The sequence below is a fragment of the Ciconia boyciana genome, chromosome 2, assembly GCF_034638445.1.
Source record: "Ciconia boyciana chromosome 2, ASM3463844v1, whole genome shotgun sequence".
Lineage (NCBI taxonomy): Eukaryota > Metazoa > Chordata > Aves > Ciconiiformes > Ciconiidae > Ciconia > Ciconia boyciana.
The window spans coordinates 51,803,876-51,818,106 of NC_132935.1; the positions used below are offsets into that span (position 1 = coordinate 51,803,876).

Here is a 14,231-nt window from a genome sequence, read left to right on the forward strand (position 1 = left end):
TGGAAGCCTCATCTCTGCACTCAAGCCTCTACTCTGGCCAGCATTTCTCAAAGTCTGCCTTAATTCCTGTGCAACTTCAAGTGGGATTCTGAGATATGTAGACAGTCTAGCTGTTGGGTCAGTGCTTCAGCAGGTCACACAGTACTGAACACTTAGTGCTAGGAAAAACAAAGCATTTCATTCCTGCCTGCCCACCCAGGTTCAAGAGGCAGAAACCTCTGTGCAGCATCAGCTTTTCTTCTTTTGTTTTGAGCAACTTCTGTTTCATAAGAACAGGGTTTTTTTCCTAGACCTATTCCTACATCAAGAGTCTAGCATATTTAAGTGTAGTTGTGAAACCTCTAAAGCAAAATAAAGGTACTTAACCCTGTCCTCTAGTTGAAAGTATGACTGTCCTCTTCCTCCTGACAGTGGTGGTATACAGTTCCTTCCTGGAGTATAACCCCAGGAGTACAGGCTACACCTGGTTACACTGAACTAACTTTTTGGCTCTGTATGTAGTCTGTCAGTATTGTTGGGGCTTATGCATGTGTCATGTTAGCACAGTGAAGAGGCTGGGCTGCTCTTCAATGAAACAGCTGCAGCAGATGTGTCTCAGTGGGTATAATTCACACAAAGTTAACATTCAGGATGCTGTGCTGTGCTAGGAAAGTATAAAATGCATGGAAATGCAGTTCTAATCACTGGCTTTTTTTGAGCATTTGCATTAATTTATTTGATTTGTTACAATGTGAACTCCTCCTGAAGTCCAAACAGTCTCTCTTCTCAACCTGTTTAAAAAACATTAACTCAGTAGAAAGTATGCAGCAAGAACTACATTAATTGCTACCTAATGCACTTTAAGTTGAAGGCATTTTACCACACCCTGAATATTACACAATGCCTGCAGCTTGAACTTTAAGGGTTCAAGATGTGTATGGATGTGAGATTAAAAACTTGGTTAGACTAATACCAGACCATGACTAGTACTACTAATTGCAAAGTGTAACAAGCAGAGGAAGGCATGGTCTGTCATGTATGACAAGTAGTTTAACCACTGGTCTTAAACCTTATTTTATTTTGAAAAGGGTTAAATTAAGCTTTTAGTAAAATCCAAACACTAGTATCTCCCTATGCAAGAAGCAAGCTTACTTCTTCGTGACCCTGCTCTGGGCACGGGGCCTGATGTAATAGTAATCTATCCTGCAGTACCATAGCTTTGTGCAAGAGTATTTGTACCTGTGTGCTTATGACCAGCTGGCGAGCCTTTCTTTGCAGACATTACATCATCTAGAGGGATGGCAACTGAGAAAACATTGGGTATGCATGGCTTCGCTGCAGTTTCCTCTGCAGAATTAGAATTGGGGCTTGCCATATCTGTTTTCTCATCAGCTGGCCTGGCAACTGGGACTGGAACTGTAGTGAATCTCTTCCTAGCACCTGCATCTTGCTGTGCAAAGACAGCATGGCTAGGAATAGGTTTCCAGTCCTGTATGTTCTGAATGTTAGAGCCCACTAAAATGAAAGGTGGAGCATCTCTCTTCTTGCTTTCTTCTTGTATCACATAAATTGGAGCAGATGATATTTGTGACAGCTGACCACATTGTTGATCTCCCCCCCTAGAAAGACTGAAGGCTGCCTGGGAATAAGGAACACCAGCTCTAGCAGAAGAAAGGGATGGTGGTGATTTTTGACCTTGTCTCAAGTCAGTTAGGCAATAGAGGGTCCACACATTAGAACATAGTGGTAGCTGTCTTGCTTCACTTGATGCCATGGCTACGAAAACAAAAATAAGAGTGCTGGTGTCAGAAGCTGTGAATTCCAGTCATATTGTAAATCCTTATGTCTAAAACAAACATACCTACACTTGGTGAAAGCAAGCATGTTAGAGAAGAGAGCTGGGATAGCAAACACTGTTTAGTATGTGGCTGACAAACACCTGCAGCCTATAAGAAATAAAACTCTTTATGGTCAGAGCAGAGGCTCTTCTGGGTGGGTAAGCAATTTCTGAAACTGAAGTTTGTCAAACTCCCCTAAAAGTTTGGGGTTTTTCTTTTAAAAAAAGAGCCATGTTAATTTATAAATCTGCCTAAGCTCAGCTCTCCTCTACAAAATGCTTTGCTGAGACCTCACGGCTGTACTACTGCTCCTGGGGCCTGGGACATGGCTTAGATTCTGCAGTACCAGGGAGACTCAAGGCAGGGGAGCTCCACCCTGGAGGGTTTCTCCAGCTGGGCAAGGGAGGTGCTGGGCACATGTCACCACAGGGAAGAGATGCTGGCAAGGGCCTCACCAAGAAAGATAAGCACCAGCTCTCTGGCTGTTTGTGGAAACGATGACCTGTGCTCAGCCCACTCCGCCCAGCTGCAGAAACTCACCAAGCTCAAGACAGCACAGGCAACCACCACCATTTTTTTTCTAAATGGAAAACCTCCTACATCAGTGTTGGAATATGAGATCTTACAGGGGAGGAGAATCAAAACTAGGGCTCCAACCAGTCACCTCTCTTCAGCCACAGGGCACGTGTATTACATCTTAGGTCTCTGACACCTGCTTCAGAAAATACAGCTTGGTTTGAGCAAGACCATTTGGCATCAGTGTGCACCTTCCCATCGCTCTTATCTGCATATTTGCACAGAGGAGTCCTGCCCAGAGATAGCCACATTTCTTGGAACAGACAGCAGAGAGATCTAACACACATGCACTGGGGCCAAGCAGATAGTGTCGGTACATAATTTCTTAAAAGTCATCTCTACCCTGCATTGCACTGACATAGGTGCTTTTCCATTTAATGACCACTGATGGAGCTGTAGACCTGGAAGCTGGAACAGGAAAATGACACAATGACCCAGACTTTCTTACCTGACAAGATATAAACTTGCTCAGCAGATTCCACTTGTGCTGTAGATTCCATTCTCTCCAGATGGCACACTAAATCATCAGCAGATGGACCTAAGGTTGTAGCACTTGAACCCTGGCCTGCATTTAATGGCTGCCCAATCTTTAACAGATAAGCTGTTTGGTCTACAAAAGGAATGATTATTTTCTGTGGAAACTGCTCTACATAGGGTGGAACCTCTGCATCCATAATTGGCTCATCATCCCAACACAGTGATACAACCTCAGTGGTTGGGGTAACCTCAGCTTCACTGCAGGAAGGCACAGCCTGCAATGGATCTTTAGGAGCAGGTGATGGTGGTGGTGAAAGAGGTGATGGTGATGGTTCTTCCCACAAGGGGACCGAGGAAGCTTGATTGACATCATTTGTTGAGATATCAGCCTGGCTGTCTGAAGGACCTAGTTCTCTAGCTATGGAGCACTGACTCCACACTCCTCGTTGTGACCCAAGAGCCTCTACAGAAGCCTCAGCTGCTGGGACAGCAGAAGCGTCTTCAGCAGCACCTTCTACTGGTGTAAATTCATCCTCTGAGGTCTGAGAGTCTTCGTAAAGAGTCTGCACACTGGTTGCCACATCCCTCACAGAATAAAGAGAATCACTGTTACCTAGCACATGGGCAGCAAGCTGTGCAGGTTCAGCAGGAACATACACCAGTTCAGGTCCCTCAGGGGATGAAGCTCCATCAGAGCTTCCAGGGGGGAATTTGCTTTCTGCAATGGAACTGGTAGTTGATGGGTGTTGAGCTAGTTTGGAGCTATACTGAATATCAGGTTCTTCAAGGAGCTGGTCTTCCTCTGTGTCAGTACACTTGTCACTTTGCTTGGGCTCCCCAGAAAACAAAGTATCTGTGTACTCCAATGTCTTCTCTTCCAGTCCTTCATTCCCGTATTCTGCAAGGTAAAAAGCACATAATGGCAATACATGAGCACCTGTTGCCATTTAAGTAAACTTAAGAGTGATTTCAGCATCAACTCAATTAGATGCCTGTAGCACATCTATGAGGCTTCCTGGGTTGCAGAGATCAAATAATTCAAGGAGAGGGTTTGCTGCTTGCCTATCAATAAGGAGAAAGACAATTCAGAAAGCAGTGGTACCACTTCAAAATCTAGGAAGCCTTACCTGCATTCATGATCCTGCAGTGATGGCTACATTCTTATCTACTGCCACAAACATTGCTACACTTACTCTTAAAAGATTAAACCTTTTATACTAAGCACATCAGATAAGCCAGCTAGAAGACCTCCTCTTTGCAACACCTCAGAACTCTTTGGATCCTTACAAGTTATTTTAGATGCAGCGATGGTGACATTTTAGCTTCCTCAAGAATCTTGATTAGTTGAACTGACAGGCATCCAAATGAAGAACAGGGTAAGCCATGAACAAATTTTAGACAGGGAGTGAAAAATGGCTTCTAGATTAGTTATCAAGGGAGGAACACAAGAGAGTACTCATGGGATCAAACCAGTGTTCTATCACATGGTTAATAAAACCCTCAGCATTGGAAAAAAAACCCCAAACTGAGAGGAGTGGTTTCTACCATGATTAGCAAGCATTGGACAGTATGTAAAACCAGCACAGTAGCAGAGAAGGTGAGTCTCTAATACATCATCACAGCTCAGTGCTGAGCTGTTTTCTGAAGTCATGACTGGATGAGATCAGAAATTATGAGAGAAATGTAACTGAAAGGATGACAGAGCTAAATCCTCTCTGAAAAAACATTATTTTGAGTGCCATCCCAAGCCAACACAGCCCCATTTATAATCCAATGTCCGTCTCGGGTGCCACAGAAAAGAAAGGCTCCCTTGCAGCTACACAAACGAGCTAGCTACCTCCTGGTGCACAACCGGTCCCAAAACCCATGCTGGCACTGTGGGTGGGAGACTCCAGAGGAAACCTTGCTTGAGCCTGCTAAGGAATTCCTCTCTAATCATCCCCTTTCATAACACAGTTATGTGACCACATAGTAGGGGATGGACAACACAGAAAGAAAGGGACTAAGTGGTCTATAAGGAAAAAGGTGCAAGGCAGACCTGTTCTGGAGCTTGGTGAACATGCAGGGGTCCGTTCACAAATCGCATAAGAAGCAAACCACTGACAGGCATTCAGACAGAAAATTTCTGCATTGTGCAGCCACTGTCCATCATATTCAAAAAGTCATGGCAGTCAGGCAAAGTCCCCAGTGACTGGAGAAAAGGGAATGCTGCACCCATTTTTAAAAAAGGTAGTAAGGAGGACTCTGGGTATTACCGACCAGTCAGCCTCACCTCCATGCCCAGTAAGATCATGGTACAGATCCTCCCAAAGATACATTGAAACATATGGAAGACAGGGAGGGTCTTCCCTGTCATATAAAGACAGCCAACATGGCTTCACCAAGGGCAAATCGTGCCTGACTAATCTAGTGGCCTTCTACAATGGAGGAATAGCATCAGTGGACACAGGAAGAGCTATGGATGCCACCTACCTAGACCTCTGTAAGGCCCTGGATACAGTCTCACACAACATTCTGGCCACTAAATTGGAGAAAGATGGGTTTGATGGATGGACTATTTGATGGATAACAAATTGGCTGGATGGCCATGTCCGAAGAGTTAGTCAACAGCTCAACGTCCAAGTGGAAACCACTAGTGAGTGGTATACCTCAAGGGTCCTTACTGGGACCAATACTATTTAATATCTTCATCAATGACAGAGTGGGATTGAGTGCACCCTCAGCAAGTCTGCGGATGACACCAAGCTGAGTGGTGCAGTCAATATGCTAGAGGGAAGGGATGCCATCCAGAGGGACCTTGACAGACTAGAGGAGTGGGCCCATGCCTCATGAAGTTAACAAGGCCAAATGCAGGGTCCTGCACATGGGTCAGGGCAATCCCCAATATCAATACAGACTGGAGGAGGAACAAATTGAGAGCAGCTCTGCGGAAAAGAACTTGGGGGTACTGGTGGATGAAAAGCTGGATGTGAGCCAGCAATGTGTGCTCACAGCCCAGAAGGCCAACCGTGTCCTGGGCTGCATCAAAAGAAGTGCGGCCAGCAGGGCAAGAGAGGTGATTCTGTTCCTCTGCTCCACGCTGGTGAGAGCCCACCTGCAGTACTGCGTCCAGCTCTGGAGCCCTCACCACAGGAAAGACGTGGAGCTGTTGGAGCGGGTCCAGAGGAGGGCCACGAAAATGATCAGAGGGCTGGAACACCTCTCCTATGAGGACAGGCTGAGAGAGTTGGGGTTGTTCAGCCTGGAGAAGAGAAGGCTCCAGAGAGACCTTACTGTGGCCTTTCAGTACTTAAAGGGGGCTTATAAGAAAGATGGCGACAGATGTTTTGCCAAGGCCTGCATTGACAGGACAAGGGGCAACAGTTTTAAACTGACAGAGGATAGACTGAGATTAGTTATCACAATTTTTTTTTTTTTTTTTTTTTTTTTTAACAATGAGGGTGGTGAGGCACTGGAACAGGTTGCCCAGAGAGGTAGTGGATGCCCCATCCCTGGAAACATTCAAGGTCAGGTTGGACAGGGCTTTGAACAGCCTGATCTAGTGAAAGACATCCCTGCCCATGGCAGGGGGCTTGGACTAGATGATCTTTGAGGCCCCTTCCAACCCAAACCATTCTATGATTCCATGATTATGCAAAACTTGCTGTGTGACATCATTAATGCAACATTTGCAAATGCATCAAAATTCAGCCTTCGGTGATACTTTAAGTTGCACTGCAATATCCACCAGGTATTTTCACAAGAAGAAAACTGCTTCAAGTGCTGCAATCAGTTGTGGCTGGCTTTTTTAGAGGAGATCCTAAGCTAGGAATAAAATAGTAGCACTTTCTGTTCATAGCTGGAGCTTCTCTTCGTTGCTGTAATTACCTTAGTGTATAGCGCTCAATCTATAGACCAAGGCTGTCTCAAGTGCTGGCTAGTTCCAGGGTTACACGGAACCCAGCTTAGGTCGTCCTTTTGAATAAAGGGGATATTTGAAGCTGCTGACACTTATGGTAACCAGACGATAGAGACCCAAACCAGTGGGACAGATACAAACAGACTGTGGGCTAGACAATGCACCCATATCACTGCTCCCACACAACTTTCATGTGGCACCACAGATTCCAGCCCTTACAGCCAAACCCAGGGAGCAGATGAAAGCTCCCAGCACTTCCATGGAATTAATTAATCTTTTCATAAACAAAGAGATACAATATTTATTTGTAAAAAATAGATAAGGGTAAAGTCGCTATCTGCTTAGGGGGTGATAAATCACACTGCAGTATCTTAAAATTAAAATGACCAAGAGCATCCAGGCTCTTGTCTATACTCAAGGAGAAAGTACAGCATCCCAGGGGACTAATTCTTCCCACATTAAACAGAAGCAAGTGCTTTCTGAAGGTGCCTCTTCAACAGCTCAGAGCCTATGTACCTCTTTCACGTGACTAGATATGGACCAGATACAGTCCACGATAAGTGAAAACTACTTGCATCCATTCAGGTTGGAACATTGTCTCAAAATATCTTAAAAGAACAAACAGCAACTATCTTACCGCTAATGAACTCAAACTTTTCAACCAGTTCTGTTATATCCAGATTTGGATTCCCTGAAAACAGAAGCAGAAATTAAGCTGGAGTAGGATAGCACTCCCAAATAGCTCAGCTCTTCAGATGAAGCGCTGGTAGGAACAAACCTTTTCGAAAGGCGACGAGGTCTTGGAAATAGAGAGCGAAAAACTCAGCAATGTCATCCGGGTTGTTTTCCACGACAGCCCGGCTCACTCCCTCAAGCAGCGTCTTGAGGCCATGTGGAACCACCAGCCTGATCTTTGAAGACTGCATTTTCGCCCACTCAAGTCAGCTTACGGTTTCTCATCTGTACAAACAGAACCCCTCAGCTGATCATCCACCCTGCCCCAGTGTGAAGTGTCTAACACCAATGGCATGCCATGCCATCAATAACCCTCCTCCTCCACCCCTTCCCAAACACTCCTTTAACCTAAAGGGGGTATTTACCATTTGCAGTGACCAAATCCTTTATTTCCCCTCTGCACCTTTAGGCAGAAGGCACGGTCAGGGGTGCCAGCCAACTAGGGAACAACGATGTGAATTCAAACCCATGACATGAATTCCCTTTTTCAAAGATAAAACCCACCAAAGCACCCCCCAATGAGCCACAAAAACCATTCGTGTTCAAGCAAAGAGTTTACAAGACACTTCTTCCACACTTCTCCTCCTTCATCCCCTCCAGCACTTGCTCCCTCCTGGGCCTGGCCTCACAAGGGCCACCACACCCAGCCGGGAGGGTGTGATGTCACAGTGCCCATGCGTCATCGGCGCAGCAGTGCTGAGGTTTGCAGCAGTCAGCGGCTGCACTCCGGCTCTGCAGCGTTACTGTTTCTTGGTCGAAAAGGATTTAAAAAAAAAAAAAAAAAAAAGGAGTGGGAGGCGAAATACACGATTCAGATTTACAGTTGGGCAGCCAGGTGATGCTGCAGCTCATCAGCAAGGGCTTTCCTCCTGCAATAAACACCTTGATTCTCATTGTCGCACAAGAACCGGTGCATTTAATGGACATGACTGTTTGAGCACAACTCTATAGCCCTTTTAATAACGTAATTTAAGACCAAAGTACAGTGTCATGGCTGCTGACGCTCAGGACAAGCAGCATAAAGGCTGCAAGGGTGAGGCCAAGCACCTATGGGTGCTGCCCACCACATGGCGTGGGGAAAGCGAGCACCCACAGCACTCACACCCTGTGAGCCGCTGCCTTTTCTCCCTTCCCGTGCTACTGTGAAACCCATTCCTGCTTTGTGCTGCTGACTTGCCTTCAAGCACGTAACCGGCTGAACCCACAGTGCAGGCAGAACTCCTCTGAGAATTGTTTTGCCTTTGCTAAAACATCGTTTTTCCTTACCAGAAACAGGCAGCCAAACCAGAGACGTTTCTTCCTGGCACAGCAAGAGCGTAACTTTGTGCTCAGTCTCAGGTTATAATGACTTCGCAAGATCCAACACTGCAACCTGTGGAAAGCAGAAAGGCTGCAGCCGCATCCTTCCCACCCCTTTGCCAGCTGTGGTACAACGCGTGGGTGCACAGACCCATCCCCCGGTTCACAGCCTGGCCTTTTAAGACAGGTGAGACACAACACTCAAGGGATTTAAACCAACGTAACAGACTGCAAAATATAGCACCTGAGAAGCAATGTTCTGTGGTGACCTCTGGCAGGAGCTCAGAGCAAACAGCTGGGGACTGCAACCTCTTCAGCCACAGCAGCTACACCCAAAGAGGAACCAGATTATTCCTTAATACAGCTCCATTCATACTGCAGAACCTTATGATTGCAAGGGCAAAACTTGAAAGAAACCTCAACAGCCCCAGGAATAGCGTTTGCTTTCCAGTACCCATTTTCAGTGGATACACACAAGATCGTTTTCTGTTCCAATAAAACAACCACAGAAAAAGTAACTGTACAGTGCCATATTTTCAAGGTTACCACTAACTGGGTTCCTGAGGACCATGAAGGCAAGATGATCATGGGGGAAGCCATGATCAGGAGTCTGCTGTGGGATAAAAACTTTTATCCGCCAACAACGCTACAAATCAGCCTTCATCAAAGTTGGAAAACCATCATCTACATACCTGTGTTATCCCTCAAGCGTGAGGTCATTTACCCGGTGTGCAAGACGCCAATATACACACAGGGCAGAGGTATTTTATTTCACGTCTGCACAGAGGTGCGTGCTAGGTGGTAGCTCCACAAAGCTAGTACAAAGTTCAGTCATACAGGTACGGTATTTATACAGTCTAGTTATGCATATGCATAAGTAATTACACAAAGCGGTTTTCTATTGGTCTACATTTCTTATTTCAACTTAAAGCTACTGTGCTACTTTAATGTTCTGCGCATGCTCAAAGGCGAAGGGTCTCTGCTCGGGCCAGGGTCTCCAGCTTGAGGGGTGTGACTTTTGGTATTAATAATGAGGATAGTTCACGTGAGGGTGCTTCTTATCACGTTTCTACTAGTTGTTTCAGATGGTTCCCAAAACATCTTAATTAGCTTACCTATTTCTCCAGGATGTGCTTTACTCCCAAGGACAGTAATTCTTATTTAGATGTTCCAGTCTGAATCCCCCTTATCAACTTTACATAAGCCCTGGCCTTCCACCAGCTCCTGTTAGACTACACCTGCTCTTGCATTCCTGGATGTTTGCATCTACAAAAACCTGAGGGGAATCCCAGCAGCACTGAAGATTTAAGGCTCAAGTGTCATTGCTGCTAAAGCATTTAGACTATCTACAAGAGCTTCCTTTAATAAGGTAAGTAACATTATATTCATAATAGTTCATTCAAAATTAACAGAATATTGTATCACTTTCAAGTTAGTTCACTGGAAAGTATGTTAATGGTAAACTCACCACAAAATGCTTCTTCCATAGAAGAATCCTTAGAAAGAAATTTCTCATTAAGAAAACTTCTCACAATAGCTTATCAGTCCTGGAGAGTGACAAAACAGACCACGCTATTAAAAAGTTAAATATGAATATGCTATGACTTATGAAATTAGGAACAATAGCTTTTCTAGAGAAAGAATACGACGTACTTCAATAATATATATAAGGACTAGAAAACATATCATTTCTGAAGTCAGGATAGTAATCTGAAGTCTAGATTTCTGTATGGAGAACATATGGAATCAACAAGACTTCATGAAGGCATTAAACATACCTGTGTGCAAAGGCAGTCATGTGGTTACTTTGAAACCATCCTCAATGAATATAGATCAGAAGATAACTTCTAAATTTGCTTCTTTTGAAAGCTTCCAAAATTCTAGGTCTGCAAAGCTCTGCACAGTAAAAGCTTCAAATATGTTTAAGTACAGATGTCATAACCACAGAAAAACTTATCAGAGGTAACCAAACAGAAGCATAAACCTCCTTAAATATTTAAAAAGGCTTCAGCCACTAACATAAAAGAACATCTGTCTGAAACTTAAGAAGAGCATATAGGAAAAAAATGTCTGGAAGCTAATTCACTGGGCTGGAACTTGAATGCCGTTTTTGGAAACCATCTAGAGTAAATCCATCACACGAAGTGTACCACCTACTCTACTAAAACATGTGTCCCTTTGGCCCCAAACTGAAGAGCCTGTCAGCCTAAGAGCAGTTTGCCCAACTGAAGGTAATTACCTTGTCCTACCATCCTTTGCCCCATCTGCAGAAGTAGCAGCTTCCAGACAATGTTAAAGCCTTAGAAGATAGAGATTGGACAGAAGTTCAGCAAATCGAGGTCCCAGATAAGCCTTATTTTTCTGCCAAAAAAAGGATCAGGTCATTCATTAATTCTTCATTAGATAGTTCACAACTGGTTAATGAATCACACTGGCTGGGGGCATGTGGGGTGTGTTCAGTTTTACTTTGTTTTTTTAACTTGCAATCTCTTTCAAAGCTTCAGCTAAATAGGCAGGAGAAGAGGACTTGCATTTTTTTGCAAGCACCATCTTTGTGTTTCAACCTGCCAGAGACTTCAGTAGAATTCTAAGTGGGGGTTTGCATTCATATACAAAAATCTCCATGAAAACCTTCCCGCTTTTCCTACCAAAGGTACAATACACACACATAAAGACACCTTAAATAAAAACAGTATCTCTGACTCTCTCCATCTTCCCCTTTGTCGGGGCCTTTGCTGTAAGAGGGGAGAAGTGTATGTCCCAGGAATACAATTACCTTCTTTTCAATACAGAAAACATATTGATGTTAGTGAAAGGCTGGGAGGTGTTTGTTACATAAATGGTTTTGCTCAGCAAAGTCTGACAACCTCTCTCTCCCTCCCATCCCCTCTCAAATATTCAACTCAAACAAGTTTTTTTTTTCCCCTTAACCTCTTCACCTGGGAGCCTTTCTGGGCATCTCCTATAGGTAAGCACAGCTTGTCAAAAAAATGACTGAAAAACACTGAGGACCAGCCAGTCCTGCTGAGCTCAGATTACTTGATCAAACTGAATATTGGAACACCATCTTGGAAGAAGTCATATCAAAAGATAAACAGCATTTTTGAAAAAGCAGCAACGAAAAAAATAGGGGTAAGAGTAAGACAACTGAACACGAACTCCCCATGGCTAAAACACACTGATTAAAACACAGCGGCTAAATAAGTCACGAAAATCTTGGGTAATTAAGCAAAGAGGTTCTGAGCAGAAGCAGGAAGGCAATACATAACTGCAATATGCACCTACCCTCTTAGCCTATGCTGGGTCCAGTTTTGGAGCCTGAACTTACGTTTAAAAAAAAAATATATGGTGAAAAATAGAAGTAGTTCAGTATTTAACTCTAGAAAGCCTTCCTCACGTTGACTTTCTTACTGTCTCGTTTATATTTTGCTCATGCAAAAGAAGAGTAAGAGGTGACCCGAACATTCTTTATAATGCCTACACTGAGACATAGCAAAGAACACAGCATCTGGTACAGCAGAAGAAAATACAATGACATGCAGTGTCCAGAAACCAAAGCTAGAGACCTCTAGGTTTAGAATAGTAGAGGGACTGGATCCTTTCAGGTGCTGTCCTTCTGCAGCAGTTCACCACACTGACCTTCTGCACCTCATTTGCTGGTGCATGGTTCCTTCTGCAAGCACTCTGGAGATATATGCCATGCCAGCAACAAAAAAACCCTACAAAGATGGGAGGGATACTAAACAGTACAATATGTAACTGTAATTCAATCAAGGGAAACAACCTTGAGTATATACGTGTTGGGGGTAGGGAAATCACTTTTTGCCATCTACTAACAATGGCACAATTTTGTAACTGATCGATTGAACAAATTTCAAAGTTCAGGGAGAATACAGATTTGCAACATTGTGACAAAGTTAAGCCTTTTGTAAAATAACTCAATCTTTTTTCCAGTACATCTGGTATGCCGGCTAATTTCATACAAGAATTTGCTTTGGCATAAATTAAGAGTATTCTATACAGATGCGGATAATTCAATGTAAAAACAGCAAGTTCCCATGCTTTCTGAATGTCTGTATAGAATACCATAATTTAATTGTTCTTTGGTGAAAATGAACCAGAACTGGAACTTACCTATATATTTCCATCTTCTGTAAGTCAGCTTTTCCAGATAAAAGTAGTTTTTTGAAGCAGTATTTTCTAGCTCACCTCAAAACACTAGAATGCAAGACAATCTTGTATAAGCATCTACTCAAACTGTAATTAGCAGAGAAACAATTCCCCATCCTGCCTTTTTTCCTAAACTCCTAATGTATATAAAAAAATTTGTTGTACAGTTCCTTCAGGATGAAGGATCAGAAGCAACATAGCTGTACTACTTACTCCTAAAGTCCAGTGGAGTCTACCATGTATGTTCTAGGCTGCCTGCAGAGCCTCTGCTGAGCCAAGGACAGGTGTGCTGGTCAGATGCCACTGGCTGCCCAATTGCCTTAGAAGACAGGTAAGTATAAATTTACTTCTTAACGTTAGCTTTAATAATACTTGTTTGTGATTGCATAGTTTTTCATGAAAGTGATTGCTACTGCTGTTAGTATTTTGTAATGATGACTGGAAAGGGAATTTGAGTGTCATTTATAGGCTACCCTGCTTTCACTCCACTGATAGGTTCAATTAGCACCCTTGCAACACCACGCATAGCCCTACACCAGCGTAACACTTGCTCCTGTTCAAACTTGAAACAATTACAGAGCAATTTTTTAAACATGAGTACGATCAATTGTTGGAAAGACAATCAGATTGTTGTAAACTGAAAAGCAATTCAATACAACATTTGGGGAATTTTATTTAAGAATAAAGCATAACTAGAATATGAAACAAGCATTCAAAGTCAGAGAGAGAAGAAATTAAAGTGCTTGCTTTAGAGTAAATTAGAAACATTTTTCAAAGATGTAGGAATACAACAAATACAATTCTGTGTGGTTCTTTTTCTTTAATGAAGAACAAGTAAATTTGATGTCTTAAAAACGCATCTTAAACCTTGTTCACTCTACGGTTGATCTCAACATGACACATATAACTCACTTTCTAAACCAGGAGAGTATAATTATACTGGAAGAACAAAGGCTGAGGTAATTGCTGACTAGAAAACTTTGTTACAGAGTCACCTGACATCCCAGAAGTTTTCCCAATACTTGGTATCATCTTGTTCAGGAGGCCACGAATTAAAAGACAAATTCGAGGAGCAAGGGAACAAAACTCATGTCCACGTTTCTTTTAATCTTACTCAGAAATATAAAAGTGCAAGTTCTGTAAATTAACAACATTTACAGTACATCACAATAAATATGCCACTTTGTGACATCTAAAAATTCTAGTTATTTATTTGAAATGAGTCATATTGAGATAAAAACTGCATCAACATCAACAAA

General features: G+C 43.2%; 1 protein-coding gene across 2 annotated transcripts; it reads right to left on the reverse strand.

The window, feature by feature from the left end:
• Positions 1-782: 782 nt before the first annotated feature.
• CABYR (calcium binding tyrosine phosphorylation regulated) lies at positions 783-12,102 on the reverse strand. 2 transcript variants are annotated; one of them, XM_072852621.1, is made up of 9 exons: positions 12,088-12,102; positions 11,042-11,163; positions 10,581-10,712; positions 10,271-10,349; positions 8,770-8,875; positions 7,547-7,728; positions 7,406-7,459; positions 2,842-3,768; positions 783-1,755 (listed from the first exon to the last, which is right to left on the reverse strand). In XM_072852621.1, the coding sequence occupies exons 6-9, from the start codon at positions 7,692-7,694 to the stop codon at positions 1,178-1,180; spliced, it is 1,707 nt and encodes a 568-aa protein (XP_072708722.1). In that variant the 5' UTR covers positions 7,695-7,728; positions 8,770-8,875; positions 10,271-10,349; positions 10,581-10,712; positions 11,042-11,163; positions 12,088-12,102; the 3' UTR covers positions 783-1,177. The 2 variants fall into 2 exon arrangements, with proteins under 2 accessions (XP_072708722.1, XP_072708724.1); XM_072852623.1 differs by lacking the exons at positions 10,271-10,349; positions 10,581-10,712; positions 11,042-11,163; positions 12,088-12,102 and adding an exon at positions 9,047-9,726.
• Between the last annotated feature and the right edge of the window lie 2,129 nt (positions 12,103-14,231).

Excerpts from the sequence above, each read along its gene's own strand:
- CABYR (XM_072852621.1), bottom strand. The coding sequence starts at position 7,694 with ATGCAGTCTTCAAAGATCAGGCTGGTGGTTCCACATGGCCTCAAGACG. Across the intron at positions 7,460-7,546 it reads CCTCGTCGCCTTTCGAAAAG|GGAATCCAAATCTGGATATA; the intron begins GTTTGTTCCTAC and ends TTCTGTTTTCAG. Across the intron at positions 1,756-2,841 it reads GCAAGTTTATATCTTGTCAG|CCATGGCATCAAGTGAAGCA; the intron begins GTAAGAAAGTCT and ends TTGTTTTCGTAG.